We start from the raw sequence: 17734 nt of genomic DNA, 5'->3' as shown, positions 1-17734 counted from the left end.
TATAGCTGGATATACTAAAGGGGGGTCCTGCTGGTTGTAAGTCAGTAGGGGGGGGGGGGTTAGGAGAGCCGCCGGCGATATCCCATCTGGCCAACGATTTCTTGGGAGAATTCAGAGTGCTGAACACGGTGCCCACAGAACCTTGGTCCACAGATGAATACAGTTGGGCTCTCTTGTAGACGGTAGCTGCCGGTCCACAACGAAGAGATGTGAGGCGACCTCACTCGGGGTAGAGCGCCGTCTCACCTGGACTCCTCTCGGGGGGTAGTTCCAACACTCACCAGTGTTGGCTGTTATCCATGGCATAAATCAAAGCACCCAAAGCAAGTAGATAATCCAAGCCGTGTAGGGCTCGCCGTCGTCCGGGTAAGGTAATCCAATGTGCAGGTCCACTCGTCCTAGCCCAGAACTCCTCGGATGAAAGCACCACACGTGGTCTGCCCAGCCTGGTTAAGACTCTAGATAACGCGAGGAAAACGATGGGGGTACTGCTCACTTTATAACTCTAACCGAACGATGCACCATACATAATAGACTATTATTAACTTAATAGAAATACGTCCCACTCGACGGTATAGTGCCAAACTATGACAATTCAACTATTAATCCACACGATGTCTCAATGCCATTCTGAGGCCAAGTTGACCATACTGCACCACACGTGTATCGTGGGTGAGGCTTAACGTCTTGCCACTAGGTTGGAGGGTAAAGAACTAAGGGCTAAGGGACTAAAAGAAAGTTCTACTTTACTTGCGCCATATATATATGCGCTGTGAACAAATAGTACCATTCGTATTTCGCCAGACGTATTCCTACGCGGAACCGGGCTAGTAACGACATTTTCGTCGGCACGATTGAACTTGAACCAAGGGGCTTGGCTGCTGGCGCCAAGTTCTTGTCCAATGAGAGAATGAAACTATTATGGGCTGTTAGTAGACTAAAGGGATATTCAGTGTATATGTACAAGGAATATACAAGGGATATCAAACGATATACAAATACTATTAAATATATATCCATAAATAAATATATATATTCGGTTTAATCTGATCCTTTACAACAACTTTTGTTTTTCTACTTTAAGTCTAAATGCCATAAAAATACAGTAAATTACCTTTTATCAAAATATGAACCATTAAATAAAGGTTGTAATCTGTAAATGTATTTGATTTGACTGTAATTTGACAGTAAGTATTTGGCAACCGTTGCCGCCAGACATTTACAGTTTTCCTTTTTACAGTGTAGGAGATAAATCTTATGCCCACTTTCATCCTTGTGCTACTTAAATAAAATTAATATTAATATAAAGGGTTTATCTTAAGCACAATGCCATGAAGGAGGTCAAGTGTAACACACACACACACACATGCACACACACACACACACACACACACATACACACACACACTCACACACACACACACACACGCACACGCACACGCACACACATAGACCGACAGTGTCAGGGGCAACCTCAGTCACTCTGCACGAAGGGTTACTAACGCAATCAATAACACTTCCACTACAACACACAGTACAATGAATGGACCTGTCTCTGAATACGTGTTCCATGGCGGAGCAGACAGGCGGAGAGAGAGAGAGTGAACGCGTCGGTGGGCTTCGTCTAGATTGGTTTTAGATAGCCATTGAAAAACCACAGGCCACCGCTGTCATTGGATTTGCTGACTTATTGGATTTGTCGCAAGGCCAGATATAAGATCCATTCTGGACGCCATGCTGCATGAGGGTCTCTCCAGTACAATAGGCATGGTCCAGATCCATTTCTCATCCAAGACCTCCCTCTTTTACCACACGCAGTGAAAACTTATTACAGAATACATATTAATAAATATGGTTATTAACCCTTTAATCGCCAAGGACGACTTTAGACGTCATTGCTCGCCATGCTTAATCTGCCAATGACGTCTTACAGCGTCTTTGAGATCAATATTTCAAAAATCTGTCATGGCAATCATATTTCACCCACGGAGACTTGAGACTTGCTGTTGATCTCCTCTCAACTTTCCAACGGTTCAAGACCGCCATCTGGTGGCCGATCGGCGAATCGCCAAAACCGGAAGTGAGCGGCAGGAAGTGGTGCTCACCCATATTTCGTCCGGCCACTCGCTATCGCTCGCGGGACTCCAGCTTGATACACTGGATAGCAATCCGTTGCCAATAACTCGATAAACAACATGATTTGGACATATATAGTATTGTACAACCTGGAACTGGACCAACTAGATCGACATCCCATAATAGCGAACTTTCTGCTCCACGCTGATCGCCCAACACTACGAGGAAGCTGCGGTGAGGCGTGTTCGATTATTATTATACATACACACTGCTCCGATCAACATATCACCCATACTAAATAAATTATTTAACGTCGGCCACGGACTTATAAACCCCCCCCCCCTCCGGTCACCAGCAGATGATGAGGCATGACGTGTAGGTCCTTGTACAATTGAAATTTTTTATCTGACGTCAATCGGTATCAAACTACATTTGATGATCTAATATATGTATTTAGGGCTATAACTCACGTTCTGCAGAATGCTGCAGAAAACAATAAAAACATATTTATACTTTAGACCGTATTTTAGTATGAATATGTGAATGAAAAAGTAGAACGTTGCTACATCCTAAACGATAGATACTTGACGTTGAATGGGCCATAGTAATGTCAATTTAGCAAAACAATTTAAAAAGTTATAGCCCTGAAAAGAAGGGGAACATCTCCATAGACAAATAGAGCTGGCAGAGGATGATATAAGGATGGATATAAGCGTGGCAGAGAAAGGGTTAATAGGTTGTGATATATACTGTATTATTAGCATAGGTGGCCTTAGCTATGTGGCATAGGTGGCCTTAGCTATGTGGCATAGGTGGCCTTAGCTTCCAGCTATGACTTACCTGGTTAAATAAAGGTAAATAGAAACATGTCGGGCCCCATGCACTCACTCACTAGCAGGGCCCCACTCACTCACTCACTAGCAGGGCCCCACTCACTCACTCACTAGCAGGGCCCCACTCACTCACTAGCAGGGCCCCACTCACTCACTCACTAGCAGGGCCCCACTCACTCACTCACTAGCAGGGCCCCACTCACTCACTCACTAGCAGGGCCCCACTCACTCACTAGCAGGGCCCCACTCACTCACTCACTAGCAGGGCCCCACTCACTCACTCACTAGCAGGGCCCCACTCACTCACTCACTAGCAGGGCCCCACTCACTCACTCACTAGCAGGGCCCCACTCACTCACTAGCAGGGCCCCACTCACTCACTAGCAGGGCCCCACTCACTCACTAGCAGGGCCCCACTCACTCACTCACTAGCAGGGCCCCACTCACTCACTCACTAGCAGGGCCCCACTCACTCACTCACTAGCAGGGCCCCACTCACTCACTAGCAGGGCCCCACTCACTCACTCACTAGCAGGGCCCCACTCACTCACTCACTAGCAGGGCCCCACTCACTCACTCACTAGCAGGGCCCCACTCACTCACTCACTCACTAGCAGGGCCCCACTCACTCACTCACTCACTAGCAGGGCCCCACTCACTCACTAGCAGGGCCCCACTCACTCACTAGCAGGGCCCCACTCACTCACTAGCAGGGCCCCACTCACTCACTAGCAGGGCCCCCGATTGAAGAGAACACACCCTGGATTTATAAAGCAAACGCGCACACTGTGCCAATGTTGTCACAAAGCGGCCGTACGACGACGACAAAGAGGGCGACGCAGACAACCAAAGTCAACGAACAAATTATTTATTTAACTAACTATAGACAAGACAAGGAAACACTTACTGAACTAAACTAACAGTGGTGTATGAAGTCAGTGATATCGGTAGTGTTAAGTGAGTGCATGCATTGTAAAGTATAGGTGTCGTGTTGTTATAATGCAAACAGAAATCACAAGCACCAAACTAAACTAACGGCGTCCCGTACGGAGGGCGCCCAGCATCTGAGCTCTGCACATCTTTTAACAGGGAGCATGGGAACACAGGTGTTTCCCGTTGTGCTGATAGCGCTCCAGCCACGCCCACCTCCAGTACCTGTCAACACAATAATACAGATAATAGGCGGACAATGGAGATAGAGGGGAAGGGGTCGTAACAATGTTGATGACTGATGTGCGGTAGAAACACTTGAAGAGGCACATCACCAACACAGTGTCATGTAAATCTCCAGGGTCTAGTTGAGCTGCGTCGTGGTGCGTTTGCCACAGTGGCTGCAGTAGCTTCCCGGTCTCGTGTGCGAATTTGCCTAAAACATTATATTTTCATTGGCTTCCTAATTGTGATTCTGGGTGAGGTAGAATGTAATGCGTCATATCTTCCGAAACAAATAATCTAAGATAAGGGCCCCATATTTGATCTTGAAACAGGCCCCCTGAACCTATGATTATTGAGGCTTATTATTAGCTGTGTTGGGTACGTTACTCGAGAAAAGTAGATTACATTAAGTGATTTTGTATTACAACATACACTTCTGTAATATATCATATCGTTATTAGTAGGCTATACTATACTATTGTTATTATACTACTATTGCTAATAATAACTTCTGTGAGAGTAATGTATTACTAGCTTGTATTACTTGTGATTTATGCCGATTCATTAAGAACACATTTGACAAAATTGTCCACAACCCCAACCTCCATTACCTACTGTATATTAGACCCGTCTTTAACAGTCTTGAAGCACAACACTTTAGTTAACCCTTTCACTACCACACTACCAAATGGTTAAACAATGAACGCATAACTCCTTTAACAACTTACAGGGATATTTCACTTCAGTAGAACGTGTCAGGTCTCGGCAGGCTCGCCCGTCTAAGTGCGTCTACAAGTACGCTAGCGACCACTGCTGTCCCTGTCGTCCTCTGTCAACGCACTCATTCACTCCCAATTCATTTTTGGGGACCTAGTCTAAATATCACACTTCTGAAGTAGAAACGACATTTCATCTTATTAAAGTGAAATATCCGTGCAAGATCAACTTGCAGAAGCGCTGTGTAATAAAGCCTGAGGCACCGTGGCTTTTTATTTATTTGATTTATTTTACCTTTATTTAAAAAAGGAATTCAGGATTAAACATTTACGACATACAATATATGTTATTATTAGAATATAAATATACATACAACAAGCAATATAGCCGTGAGAGGTGCACCATGACAGGCAGGGGGTTGGGGATGTTACTGGGTTGAGAAACAGTTGCAGGAATCAGTGAGAATGTTCATCAGAGTGCTTGAATGCTGACTCAGGCATAAAGGTGACCAATTTGAGAGATCTCTGTAGGTTGTTCCAGTCCCTGGCAGCAGCAGCCCTGAATGACGTTTGACCGAGTGCAGTGTATGTTTTTGGAATCAATCTTTAGGAGAATGTGTTGAGCAGAACGAGTGGCAGATGTAATTTGCAACAGGTGACATAGGTAAGAGGGGTGGTGCAGGGAGGGCCAGTTGACGGAGGAGTAAAGGGTGGTGAGTGTTGAAAGGGGCTACTGCTCGAACTTGCTCTGTTCTGCTGTGTTAATCTGTGAGATGTAATCTGCATAATATTCATAACCTCTCCCCGTACCACACTGGCTCTGCTCTGCTTATGCATATGCAATACGTTTGGCACACAGTAGGAGAGCTGAGGTATGATCATAATGGAGAGACTCTCTTGCCTCGATGGATTAGCTTGGGTTGAAAATAGCAAACGCAGTGTTTTAGCCAACGTAATGTGAACCCTATTACCTCTTGTTCTATTAGTAAAAAGTCTTGTAAAAAAAGAAACAAAAAAAACATGTTGTTTGCTGTTTTATTCATGCCTATGAATTAAACTGAAGTCGATTTGAACGCTCCTGGGGTGCGTTGTACTTTGATGTTGAAACGTTGTATTGTTCTTCCCGCTCTGGCTGAATTCTGGATGAAGAGCACGGCTGTGCACAGGGCCACTGATTCCCATTAAATATATACAGTATACTGTGTGGATGTGCAATACATTCCTAATAACAATGACCTAATCATCTGTCCACTACAATTGTTTTTATTGTTTGTTGTTATTTGCACTTATTTATTTTGCACAAACATACATTCTGGAATAAAAAGAAGTACGAGAAGAACAGTTAACATGTGCAGGAAAGGTCATAAAGCCCAAGGGCTTATAAGCGACCCCCCCCTCTTAGACCTATATAGAATAACTACACCTAAGTTCTCACACACACACACACACACACACACACACACACACACACACACACACACACACACACACACACACACACACACACACACACACACACACACACACACACACACACACACACATTATGCACAAACACACATGCGCATATCCCTCTCTCAAGATACATACAATACAGCATTACAACAATTACAATGTTTAAAAAATTACAATGTTGGATTTGTTTGTTCTAGATGAACACCAAATAATTTTTGGTTGGTTGATTGCACTGGTAAATCATATTGTTGGAGAATCTTGTGGAAATGCTGAATGATGGGGGTTTGCACCTTGTCCGGCAGCGTGGCCACATGAGGAGAGCTCTGACTTATGATCGGTCAAGGCTGCTGTCGGAAAGTGGTGTTGTTGTCCAGCAGGGGGCACTCTGTCCTCTGGACTAGTCAGTAACAATGCCCCTGTTACGGTGATAGGGACACCGTACAGCTGCGAGTGCCGTCCTTCGGATGAGACGCTAAAACGAGGTCCTGACGTTAAAGAAACCAGGATGCCTATCGTAAAGAGTAGGGGGTTCCCCGACGTTCCTGGCCAAATTCCCGATCGGGTCTCTGACATAAAGGCCACCGAATCATCCCTTCCCCTTAATTGGCTGATATCAATCCCTGTCTCCTGAGCCGTTCAGTCATTGTGTAGTGTGATGTGTGCCGGGTGCCAGTGTGTGGCAGCCATTGAGCCTGAATAGCCCAAGGTTGGGTGCTACCAGTGGTGGTGGAGGAGGCCATTTCCCTAACCCTACGTTGTAAAGCGCTTTGAGTCTGAGAAAAGCGCTATATAAATGTAATGAATTATTATTATTATTATTATTATTAATTTGTGTTTTTCTGTCTGATCTCTCTTCCAGAATCTCCTACTGCACAGCGGATAAAACTCAGGATAAAGTCTTTGCCTACGTCTCCCAGAGCCAGGTCAACGAGACACTGGAGTGTCACGCATTCCTCTGCCAAAAGAAGAAGATTGTGAGGATATAACAATATAACCTGTTGGGGATACTTTCTGATGTTTGATGTGATTCAAATCAAGTCAATGCAAATCACTTGGAGTGAGAATGTGATACATCACAATAAAGTATACTCTACCCCTCTACTGTCTTTTAACTCTGAATGAACACAACAATCGTATCTAACTTATCTAACTTATCATCTTTAGATAACAAACATTTTAAAATGGAGGTTATGGTTATTCCTCCGAGGTACTCAGTTGATTCGGTTTTACAGTCACTCTCACATTGTGCCAACAATAGAAATAATGTTGATGGTGTGTGGCGCCATCTTGTGGCAACTACGATGCAATTCCCTGAAAGCCCATCTTCCATCAAGTCTGTGTGATGGTGATTTAACAATCCAATCCTTTTTGGTAAAATCTGTGTATAATCATCAGATCATTTGGATAACAATTTATTATACTGTTGTATAGGATAGTGGTTCTCGGCGGTTACGTGGCGTAGTGGGCAAGGCGCTCGCCACGAATGACGGAGACGCTGGGCTTGCCTGTTCGAGCCCAGCGCTCCACATTGCTTTCAGTTTAGCTGGTCGTTCATACTAATACACATTGGCCGTATTAGGGGGTGGGAAACTGATGGGTGGGGATCGGGCGTTGTGGACAGCGACTCCTACAGGTCGGTTGGTGTGCCTGCGCAGTAGAATCAGGAAGTGTCGGGGGCAGCGTGAGCCTCCCACGCCTTACTCCTCGCCACTGAGAGATCGAGCTGCGCAGGTGAAAAGATGCGACTGCTGTTACCTCAAGTACCGGAGGGGACTGGTGCTATGTATGACTTAGTCCACATTGCAGCCGGCTTGTGGGAGGCAAGAAACAGCGTTCGTGACAGGGGAGGGTTGAATTGGATGATACGAAATTGGGATGGGAGAAAATATAGAAAATGGGAGAAAAAGTGGATAAAAAAAAGGATAGTAGTTCTCAACCCAAACACATACACATTGGGCTGCAGACCCACGTCTGAGAAGAACATTGCCGTTCTATATGATTTTGTCCATAATTCCATGTGTCCAATGTCTATACTGCAGCAGAAGAGATAACAGGGGAGAGAGTGACATCTGTGGTGAGAGTGGTCACACTTACAGGTCTCTCATTGTGATACCTTCTAATCTAGAGAATGAAACAGGACTATTCTCTCATTGTGATAACTTCTAGAGAATGAAACAAGACTATTCTCTCATTGTGTTAACTTCTAGATCTAGAGAATGAAACAGGACTATTCTCTCGTGATAACTTCTAGAGAATGAAACAAGACTATTCTCTCATTGTGATAACTTCTAGAGAATGAAACAGGACTATTCTCTCATTGTGATAACTTCTAGATAATGAAACAGGACTATTCTCTCATTGTGATAACTTCTAGAGAATGAAACAGGACCTTTCTCTCATTGTGATAACTTCTAGATAATGAAACAGGTCTATTCTCTCATTGTGATAACTTCTAGAGAATGAAACAGGACTATTCTCTCATTGTGATAACTTCTAGATAATGAAACAGGACTATTCTCTCATTGTGATAACTTCTAGATAATGAAACAGGACTATTTTATCATTGTGATAACTTCTAGAGAATGAAACAGGACCTTTCTCTCATTGTGATAACTTCTGGAGAATGAAACAGGACTATTCTCTCATTGGGTTAACTTCTAGATAATGAAACAGGTCTATTCTCTCATTGTGATAACTTCTAGAGAATGAAACAGGTCTATTCTCTCATTGTGATAACAAATGGTTAACCCTTTCACTGCCACACTACAGAAGGTTAACCCTTTTACTACCACACTACAGACGGTTAACCGTAATATAAAATATGGTAATATAATATTAGTCCAGTGCGAATCGGCATCTCAGTAATTTGGGGTTGTAATTTGTTTTTGGTTTAGAGTTCCTTACATGAAAAATAAATATATAAATAAATGTATAAATAAGTAGGTACACATGCTGTAACAGTATATATTAAATATAGCTACTGTACTCTGCATGATTCCATTTTTGCATCAGGCAGTGAATTTGACGTTGTAAATTAGTTTAAACAATAATGTTTGATCACGCACCCAAAACAGTCACAACTCAAGTTCAATCTCAGGACACCTGGATGAAAGATGATCCTGTGTGAATGACTGTCTGGTAATAATCACAGAGGTCGGGGGAATCTTCTATTACCAGGGTCTCCACGTAATACTAGTCCCTTGTGAATTGTGTTAATAAATACTGTAATTATAGTGCTTTGTTATTTTTGTGCAAATTAACTCAAGGAACACCAACAAACTGAACAAGCTGGTGCGGAAGGCTAGCTCTGTGGTGGGAGTCGAGATGGTCAAACTAGGGGTGGTGGTGGCAGAGAGGAGGATGAGAAGGAAGTTGGCTGCTATCCTGGAGAACCCCATAGTATATTAGCAGTACATACTCATAGTATATTCAGATTCTAAGTGTTTTATTGCCCATATGTATTGTAATGTGTAATATAACTGATACAGACTTTCATCTGCACCTTTGATTACACTGTTTACTTTCTCTTATTATTCTTATGTTCAGACTTAATTATATTGTTTACACTGCTTAATTTTTTTGTTTGTATCTTACTCTAATTGTATTGCCTATATTTATGTATTTCTACTATTACCCTGCCCATACCTGTACCTCCCCTCCCCTCCTCCCCCATGAAATGACACCCACATTTCCCCAAGGGGACCAATAAAGGAATATAAAAAATATATATGAGTAAGGAGGAACATATCTATTTCTTTTGGTAACTGCCCCTTTTCCTTTGGAAAAATCTCAGGAGGGCAAATCAAAAACAGCCATGGCAACTGGTTCCGTCTTTGAATTGCCCCCCCGGAGTTTTTCCCCCCAGTCCATTCCTAAAGGCCAATGTGTTCAGTCTTCTGAAGAAAGGTCAGGCTGTGTGAGACATCTGTAACCTGTACCTGCGTTCTCCTGTCAGACCCTTCTTCTGAAGAAAGGCCAGGCTGTGTGAGACATCTGTAACCTGTACCTGTGTTCTCCTGTCTCCTCAGGCCCAGGCTGTGACGTTAACAGTAGCCCAGGCGTTTAAAGTGGCCTTGGATCTGTGGGAGGTCGCCCAGGAGGGTGAGTGCAGCCAGGCCACGGGAAGGTGGCTTTGCGAGGAGGGCTGCGTTTTAAAGCAACTATACGCAATTACAGTCTGGCACCGTCTGTTGAAACACTGTCAGCCTGTCACTGTTTATTAAACTACACCTCAAAATGTCCCCACCTCTCTGACTGCATAGTGCACCTTTAAACAAGCCATGTGTTGGATTGGAGACATTTGAACCCTTGCACCGAAGAACCATATTAGTCCGTTTTGAAATTCTTTGGACGGCCCATGTATTTGCAGTTTTAAAATCAAGTCACTTGGAGTGTGAATGTGATCTATCACCAGAAAGTCTTCAGCCTCTACTGCCTTGAACTATAAGTGAACACAACACTCCACTCCAAATGTCCATCTTGAGATAATGACGTTTGAAAACCTTATTCCTTATTCTTACCTGAATCGAATCAAATCAAATGTATTTGTAAGGCCCGACAACACACATTAATGTCCCCATGGGCCGGACACGTCTTCTTGAAACGAGTCAAGAAGAAACATCACAATAAATCAAGAACAAAACAAAAACACCATGAAATCCAAAATAAAATGTAAAATAAACAAATTAATGCAACACTCCCAGACATACCCAACCTGTTACTATATATAATAATATAGGATAATGAAAAAAGACATTTCCACTATAAATGTATGCATAAAAGGCACAAATTGGTCTATAAAAGTACAAGTATAGCATGCAGGAAACTTCCTGGGGAAGAACCTACGCTACCCTCCGCTTAAAATGTCCCCAATGTTGAAACCAAGCCAAGGCCCTTGCTCTGACGTCAATCAGACTTATACAGTTCTTCATCTGAGGTATTTGCTTGAGCCTTTGATGCTGTCGATGACGGCTAAACATGAGCTTTACTTTGGCTTTTGATGCTGTAAAGGTTTTGTTTATATTTGTCATGTTTGTAAACTTGAGTAAAAAAAACAAGAAGGCAAGAACTAAGAACGTTCTCAAAAGCTTATGTTCCATCTACAAGTCAAATTCTTCAGTTCTTTGCATTATACCCAAAGTTAAGCTTTAAAGGTGCTATAGATAAGGTTCAGCCACTAGATGTCGCACTAGAGCCCTAACATGTCATGTATCCAATCAGGTGCATTCTAGGTGGGAAAATTGGAAGTAGGGAGGGGATACCTGCACGCAACATGTGAACAACACTAATATAATATTAGTAGTATAATATTTGACACTTCAAATGTCAAATGTACAACATGTACATGCTCTTTGAGAGAACTCTCAATTTCTCTTAAACAATGTTCTTGTTGCTGTAGGATGAAAAACATGCAATTCTGGTGACTTTTTAAAGTGTGTACTAGTTGTCGTGGTGCTCTGTGTCAGTGACCCTCAGGCACACGTTACCCTTTCAAAACCCAATGCACAACTTCACAAATACAGAGGTGTCAAGCTGAAAATCAACTTATTTTACTCAATTGACCTTAAACCTTGAATTGATCCTCAATCACAACTGATGCTTTCCTCCGACAAACAGATTAAAGCAACATTTGTGAAGATTGAGAAAAGAGGGTGGTGTGTCAATTCGTAAAAAGGAACACGCCAACATTATGGAAAATGCGCTTACTGTCTTCTCCAGAATTGGATAGGAAGATAGCTTAGCACAAATGAATGGAAGCGGATAGGGACCAGCTAGCCTAGCTGTTGGCCAAAAACACCTCCCCCGGAGTTTTAAGCTGCCATTCATTTGTGCTAAACTAGGCTAGCTTGCAGCCAGATAGCTTTCTACTGAACACACAGAGATTAAATTGGTCTCCATCTTCCTGTCTGACCCTGGAGAAGACGGTGAGCATTATGTCCCATAATGTTGGCACATTCCTTTAAAAAGTTGACCCTTTTGGAGATACAAAATATGGTTTGTTTTCTTCCTGACTGCAAGATCTAGTTGCTGCTATAAGTCTAGCAATCACAATATTCTCGTGTCTGTTCCCAGATAAAAGCAAGAAGGCCCGGACCTGTTGCTCCTGTGCAGCCAGCGACAGACCAGCAGAGACAACAGACCCACACTGTGTTTCAACAGGTCAGTGACCACTTCATTACGTGCTGCATACAATAATTTATTAATTCCCGAGAAGACATTGATTACCCTCATTTGCAATGTCGACGAGATGACAGGTATATTAGATCAGATGAATTAAAAGAAAAGAAAATCACTTTAGATCATTTGAATACATAGGGAAAAAAAAGAAAGAAAGTCATTAAATTCATAGTTTACAAACTGAAGCAGGGAGATTTTTGTATTTATGTTTTCAAATTGTCCGCAGGATATTGGAGTATGCATTTTTAGCGTGAGATGAAGATCATTCCAAGAAGCCGGGGCATTAAAACAAAAGGCTGACTTTCCAAGTTCAGTTTGTACTCTGGGGACATTAAAGGAACATGCCAACTTTTTGGGGAATTAGCTTAATTGCCATCTACCCTGGAGTTAGACAAGCAGATACCATACCCTTTTCTTCTCTGTGCATGCAATAGGCTTTAGGGAACAGCCGCGCCGTTAGCCTAGCTTAGCGTCATTCACTGGAAGTAGGTGTGCCAGTGTAGCCTAGTTCCCAACAGTCACAGAATACACTCCAAATACAACTCCAAAACGTTCCTGTAAACATGTTGTGACCTGTGTATTTACCACGTGGAGAAATACAGAGAAATTATTAGACATTTTCATTTTCTAAGCAGATACTCTGACTTTTTTTTTTTTGCCAAACCACTGCTGCCTGGGCTCAAAAAGGCTATCACCAGTGATGGGCAAGCTACTTGGAAAATGTAGCAAGCTACACTACAAGTTACTCTCGATTAAATATAGCTAAACTACAATGGAAGCTATCCCCAGAGAAATGTAGCAAGCTACACTACAAGAACATGGCTAAAATAGCTAGCTACATCGGCACTACTTTTTTTCTTTTTTTTTACTTTGTGATCAAGTTTACACCAAACAAATAGGCAGGCAAAAAAATAGCTCAGTTTGATTGTTTATTATAAAAGTGAAACAAGCCCTCGGTCTGGCTTTTTGTGTCATCCTTTTAACATGAGGAAAGAACTGTGGAAACGTAATAAATAAAAGGCAGTGAAACAATAATAAAATAAACACAAATATATACTCCCTCTATTGGAATGGAAACTTTTCAGCACAGGATAAACTACTGTTTCAACTCAAACCACAGTAACAAAATGACAATAACCTGGCCAAAGAAAAAGTGCAATAAACATTTGTCTACAAAATAGACATTAACGAAATCCTATGTAACATTTATACATTCTTAAGTACGGAAATAAGCAGCATGGGGTAATCGGCATTGGAACTATACTACTACAGTATGTACTCAGAGTATAACACTCAAGCTTGACACTGCTAGACAAACAATACTATCCTTGGCTGCTAGATATGTAACTCACAAAACATTCCATGGCCACAGGTTGAGAACCACTGGTCTAGGACGATCTTTTCCCTATTTTTTTCTTTTCTCCACCCCCCAATGTACAGTGTACAGTGTCCCCCTACCCCAACCCCCCCCCCCCCCCCCCCAATGTACAGCCCCCACCCACCAACCCCACCAACCCAACCTCCTCCAATGTACAGTTTCTACGTCAAATGTATATACACTCTTTTTCTGGACACTTTTTGTATCACAAACAGTACTGTATTTGCAAATCTGATGTCATAAATGTATAGATGTAGCAGTACTGTCTATCTGTATGTCGTGTGTGTCATATATGTTATGATGAATTGAAAATGGGGGACCCTGATGTAAACAAGACGAAAGTCTTTCTCTGGTCTGCATCCCCTTAACAATTGTATGTATTGAGCTGTACTGTACTGTACCCATTCTGCAATCTGTTAATACACTTTTCAATCAATCAATCAATAATATTGTTCATAGCAGCTAGCCTATCTCAGACAGACTGTTAGTTAAAGCTGTTGATAAAAAGTGCACTGACTTAATTGTGTGCTGTTTGGGAACAGTTGACAATGTTTATGTAAAGACAGTAAGGGTTTTCATCAGCTCACCTGAATATGTGTTCTCAAGTTAGTATTGGACGTGTGGGACGTCGAGAGCAGCTTCGTTTTTGGTTGACACAATAAACACCTAAACACATATGTTTTAGGCGTTTTTTCAGTCAAACTCATAAACGTGTCCAGGTAGGGCCATGGAGATGCAGTGTTGTTATTGTTGTTGACATCATCTTCATCAATGCCATCAGTGGAAACATCAAATCCCTCTGCCATTATTTCGCGCTGTTATTGTAAATTCATCCATTCATTCTCATTCAGTGGTCTGCGTTTAGATTTTCACTTCCTGGTTTGCGGCCTGGAGTCCCGCCCTATCCTGCCTCTGATTGGCCTACCCGTAATATTTTGGCCTACCATACCCAATCGTGAGTCGTCACTCATATCTAAACAAACCACCAACCAATCATAGTGGGTTTTTTACGGGGAGTTTTTTTTTCTCCTCGCAGATCTTCCTGTCTAGACTGCGAAAGTAGCGTGTAACGTTTCTCGTCGCTACGTTACTACTTCGTTCTATAAATAACTCCGCTACAGAGACCGCTACCCTGGTTAAAAAGTAGCGAGCTACCAGCACGCTACTGAGAATTGTAGTTAAGCTATGTAGCTTCGCTACTTGTAGCAAGCTACTGCCCATCACTGCCTATCACTGATTCACTAGTAATAAATATGAATGCAGAATGTCTAGAGGTTTAAGAATGGAAGGAGCAGCATTTCTATAAATCACATCTCCATAATCCAAGACAAATACAAGTATCAGAATACAGATACTAGAATAGGGAGGTGTAGTGGTTGTTACAATAGGATTGCATTATTAATGGCAGGGATATCCGCAAATTGTTCACTGGCCCGTATCTTCATAGCTAGTAGGTGATTAGGTCTAGAGCCATGAAAGTAGTAGTGTTGTCTTGTTCTGTGCATTTGAAATTCAGACTGTCTTAAAATGGAGTTAATCTCCTTTTTCACCACCTTAATTTGGAGCTCCAGTCGGCTAGACTCGCAGTGGTTCCCAAAGTCGGGGTCGCGACCCAAAGGTGGGCCGCGAGCAGCCACGGATGGGCCGCGAGATGATTAAAAAAAAAAAAAAAAAAAAAAAACTTTTTTTATTTTTTATTTTTTTATTTTTTATTTTTTTATTTTTTTATTTTTTATTTTTTTATTTTTATTTTTTTTGTCAGGCCACTGAACTTAGAAGCAGGCCAGGACAGTGTTTCTAGTTGTATTCTAAAATTATTTTCTATTGTATTCTAAAATGTGACTATATGGTTTTATATTAACTTAATAAATAAACAAAAACTAAAAATCTACTTATTTCAACGAACATTTCAAACTAAATAACAGATTATGCACATAAAACGCTGAAAACAACCGAAGCAACAATAGTATTTTAATGAGGCTATTATTATTATCATTATTATTTTGCAACAAGTTAGCCCTCTCATAAATAGCACATATAAATGAATAACTAACTTGAACTAACTTAATAGGATTGAAATGATATTTGGCTTAAAAAATCGGTCGCCTGGCAAAAAAAAAAAAAAAAAAAAGCCAGACGATGTGCATTGGGCCGCGGCTCTCTGACGCCTTATTTTCTGGGCCCCGGCCTGAAAAGTTTGGGAACCCCTGGGCTAGAGTAGCTGTGCTGCATAGAAGACATCATTGTTTTATGAAGCTCTTCCAATTCTACCAACTTGGAGAGACGGCCCTTGCGGAGATTGGAAATAGAGTGGTGTTACTTCTAATCAGTGTTGGGCAAGTTACTTTAAAAAAGTAACTAGTTACAGTTACTAGTTACTTCTTCCAAAAAGTAACTAAATTACTTATGCAGTTAAAAATTATAAAAGTAACTAGTTACTTCAGAAAGTAACTATTGCGTTACTTTCAAGATTTTTTTTTACATAAACAACATACACAAATCTAAACTATTTTAATGTTGCTGTGGGACAAAGTGAGACTAGCCTCCAATCAAATGCCATGTGTAGGCTATGTAGATATTATAATTACTATGTTTATATAGTGGATCATACAAATACAAACAGAATAGATGTTTTGGAACTTTTGATATGTATTGCCCCTCAACAGGCCACAACTGGGCAACATTAAATTATGCTTGTTAAGCACTATACCAAAAATAAATAACAAATATATACTGATTGATTGAACATTTTAATTAACAGATTTCAGAATGGGTACAATACAGTACGGCTCAATACACACAATTGTTAAGGGGATGCAGACCAGAGAAAGAGTTTCGTCTTGTTTACATCAGGGTCCCCCATTTTCAATTCATGACATTTATGACGAAAGTCTTTCTCTGGTCTGCATCCCCTTAACAATTGTATGTATTGAGCTGTACTGTACTGTACCCATTCTGCAATCTGTTAATAAACTTTTCAATCAATCAATCAATGACATACACAACATACAGATATAAGAATCTAATCGAATCATCTAAACTAATCTAATCATTACATTTAAGACATGCATGACATACAGAGATATATATATCTCTGAGCAGCTGAAGCCTGTGCTATTAAACCAGGAAGTGCAGCACTGTTGATAAGGCTGTCAGCACTGCAGTAGAGCCACTCAGTGCCCTGCGCTGCAAAGAGTGAACACTGAACACAAAACGCTCATGGACCCGCGGTCTCATGTTGACATTGTGTTGTTCGTTGGATTCGTTTTTGAGCTCAAAACGTACACTACACGGACCGCGGTCTCATGCTGACTGATCACTGATCAGTGATCGCTTGTCTTGTCGCGCTGTGTGTCAGACTCTGGATGCTTTAGACACCCGCCCACCTCCACCTCTGATTGGCTTACCATGACATTGTATTCAACCTCAGCCAATCGTCAGCATGTATGCTTGGCTCGCGCACTGTCCACTAAACAAGGAAGAACATATTATTGCCTCTCGGCGCAGAGATATGTCTGATGAAAGAAACAGGTTCATTCATAGTAACGCGCCGCATTTTTTTGTAGTAACGGTAACAACGTTATTAAGATTGGAAGAGTAATCCGTTAGATTACTCGTTACTGAAAAAACGAACGCCGTTAGTAACGAAGTTACTTATAGTGCCGTTATTCCCATCACTGCTTCTAATAAACCCCTTAACCGAATTCCATACAATTCTGGGGTCCTGTACCGATCCAGCATTAAACTGCAAGAATTCAATGAGCTTCTCCTTAAATTGTAGGTTGAATTCCTCGTTCTTCAGCAGCGTTGAGTTAAAGCGCCATTTAGGGGCACGGGACGTTATTTTACTGAGTGAACCAATGGGCCTCAAGTCAACGTCAAAGCTGTCGAATAGCCTAGAGGTAGAAAAAACATAATAAATTCTGGAAAAAATTGTATGTCTC

At 41.7% G+C, this 17734-nt stretch overlaps 1 protein-coding gene across 1 annotated transcript in view; it reads left to right on the top strand.

Annotated features, from left to right (window-relative positions):
• LOC311229059 (low density lipoprotein receptor adapter protein 1) overlaps positions 1-17734 on the top strand; it is a 262157-nt gene that overhangs the window by 215771 nt on the left and 28652 nt on the right. Inside the window, exons 4-6 of the mRNA XM_084315069.1 lie at positions 7095-7209; positions 10264-10336; positions 12308-12394. Coding sequence (XP_084171195.1) covers positions 7095-7209; positions 10264-10336; positions 12308-12394 — 275 coding nt within the window. The remainder of the gene's footprint in view (positions 1-7094; positions 7210-10263; positions 10337-12307; positions 12395-17734) is intronic.

This window comes from Notolepis coatsorum, assembly GCF_963971535.1.
Source record: "Notolepis coatsorum genome assembly, chromosome: 5".
Lineage (NCBI taxonomy): Eukaryota > Metazoa > Chordata > Actinopteri > Aulopiformes > Paralepididae > Notolepis > Notolepis coatsorum.
The sequence above is the reverse complement of the archived record's forward strand: the minus strand, read 5'-3'. Positions and strand labels throughout refer to the sequence as shown.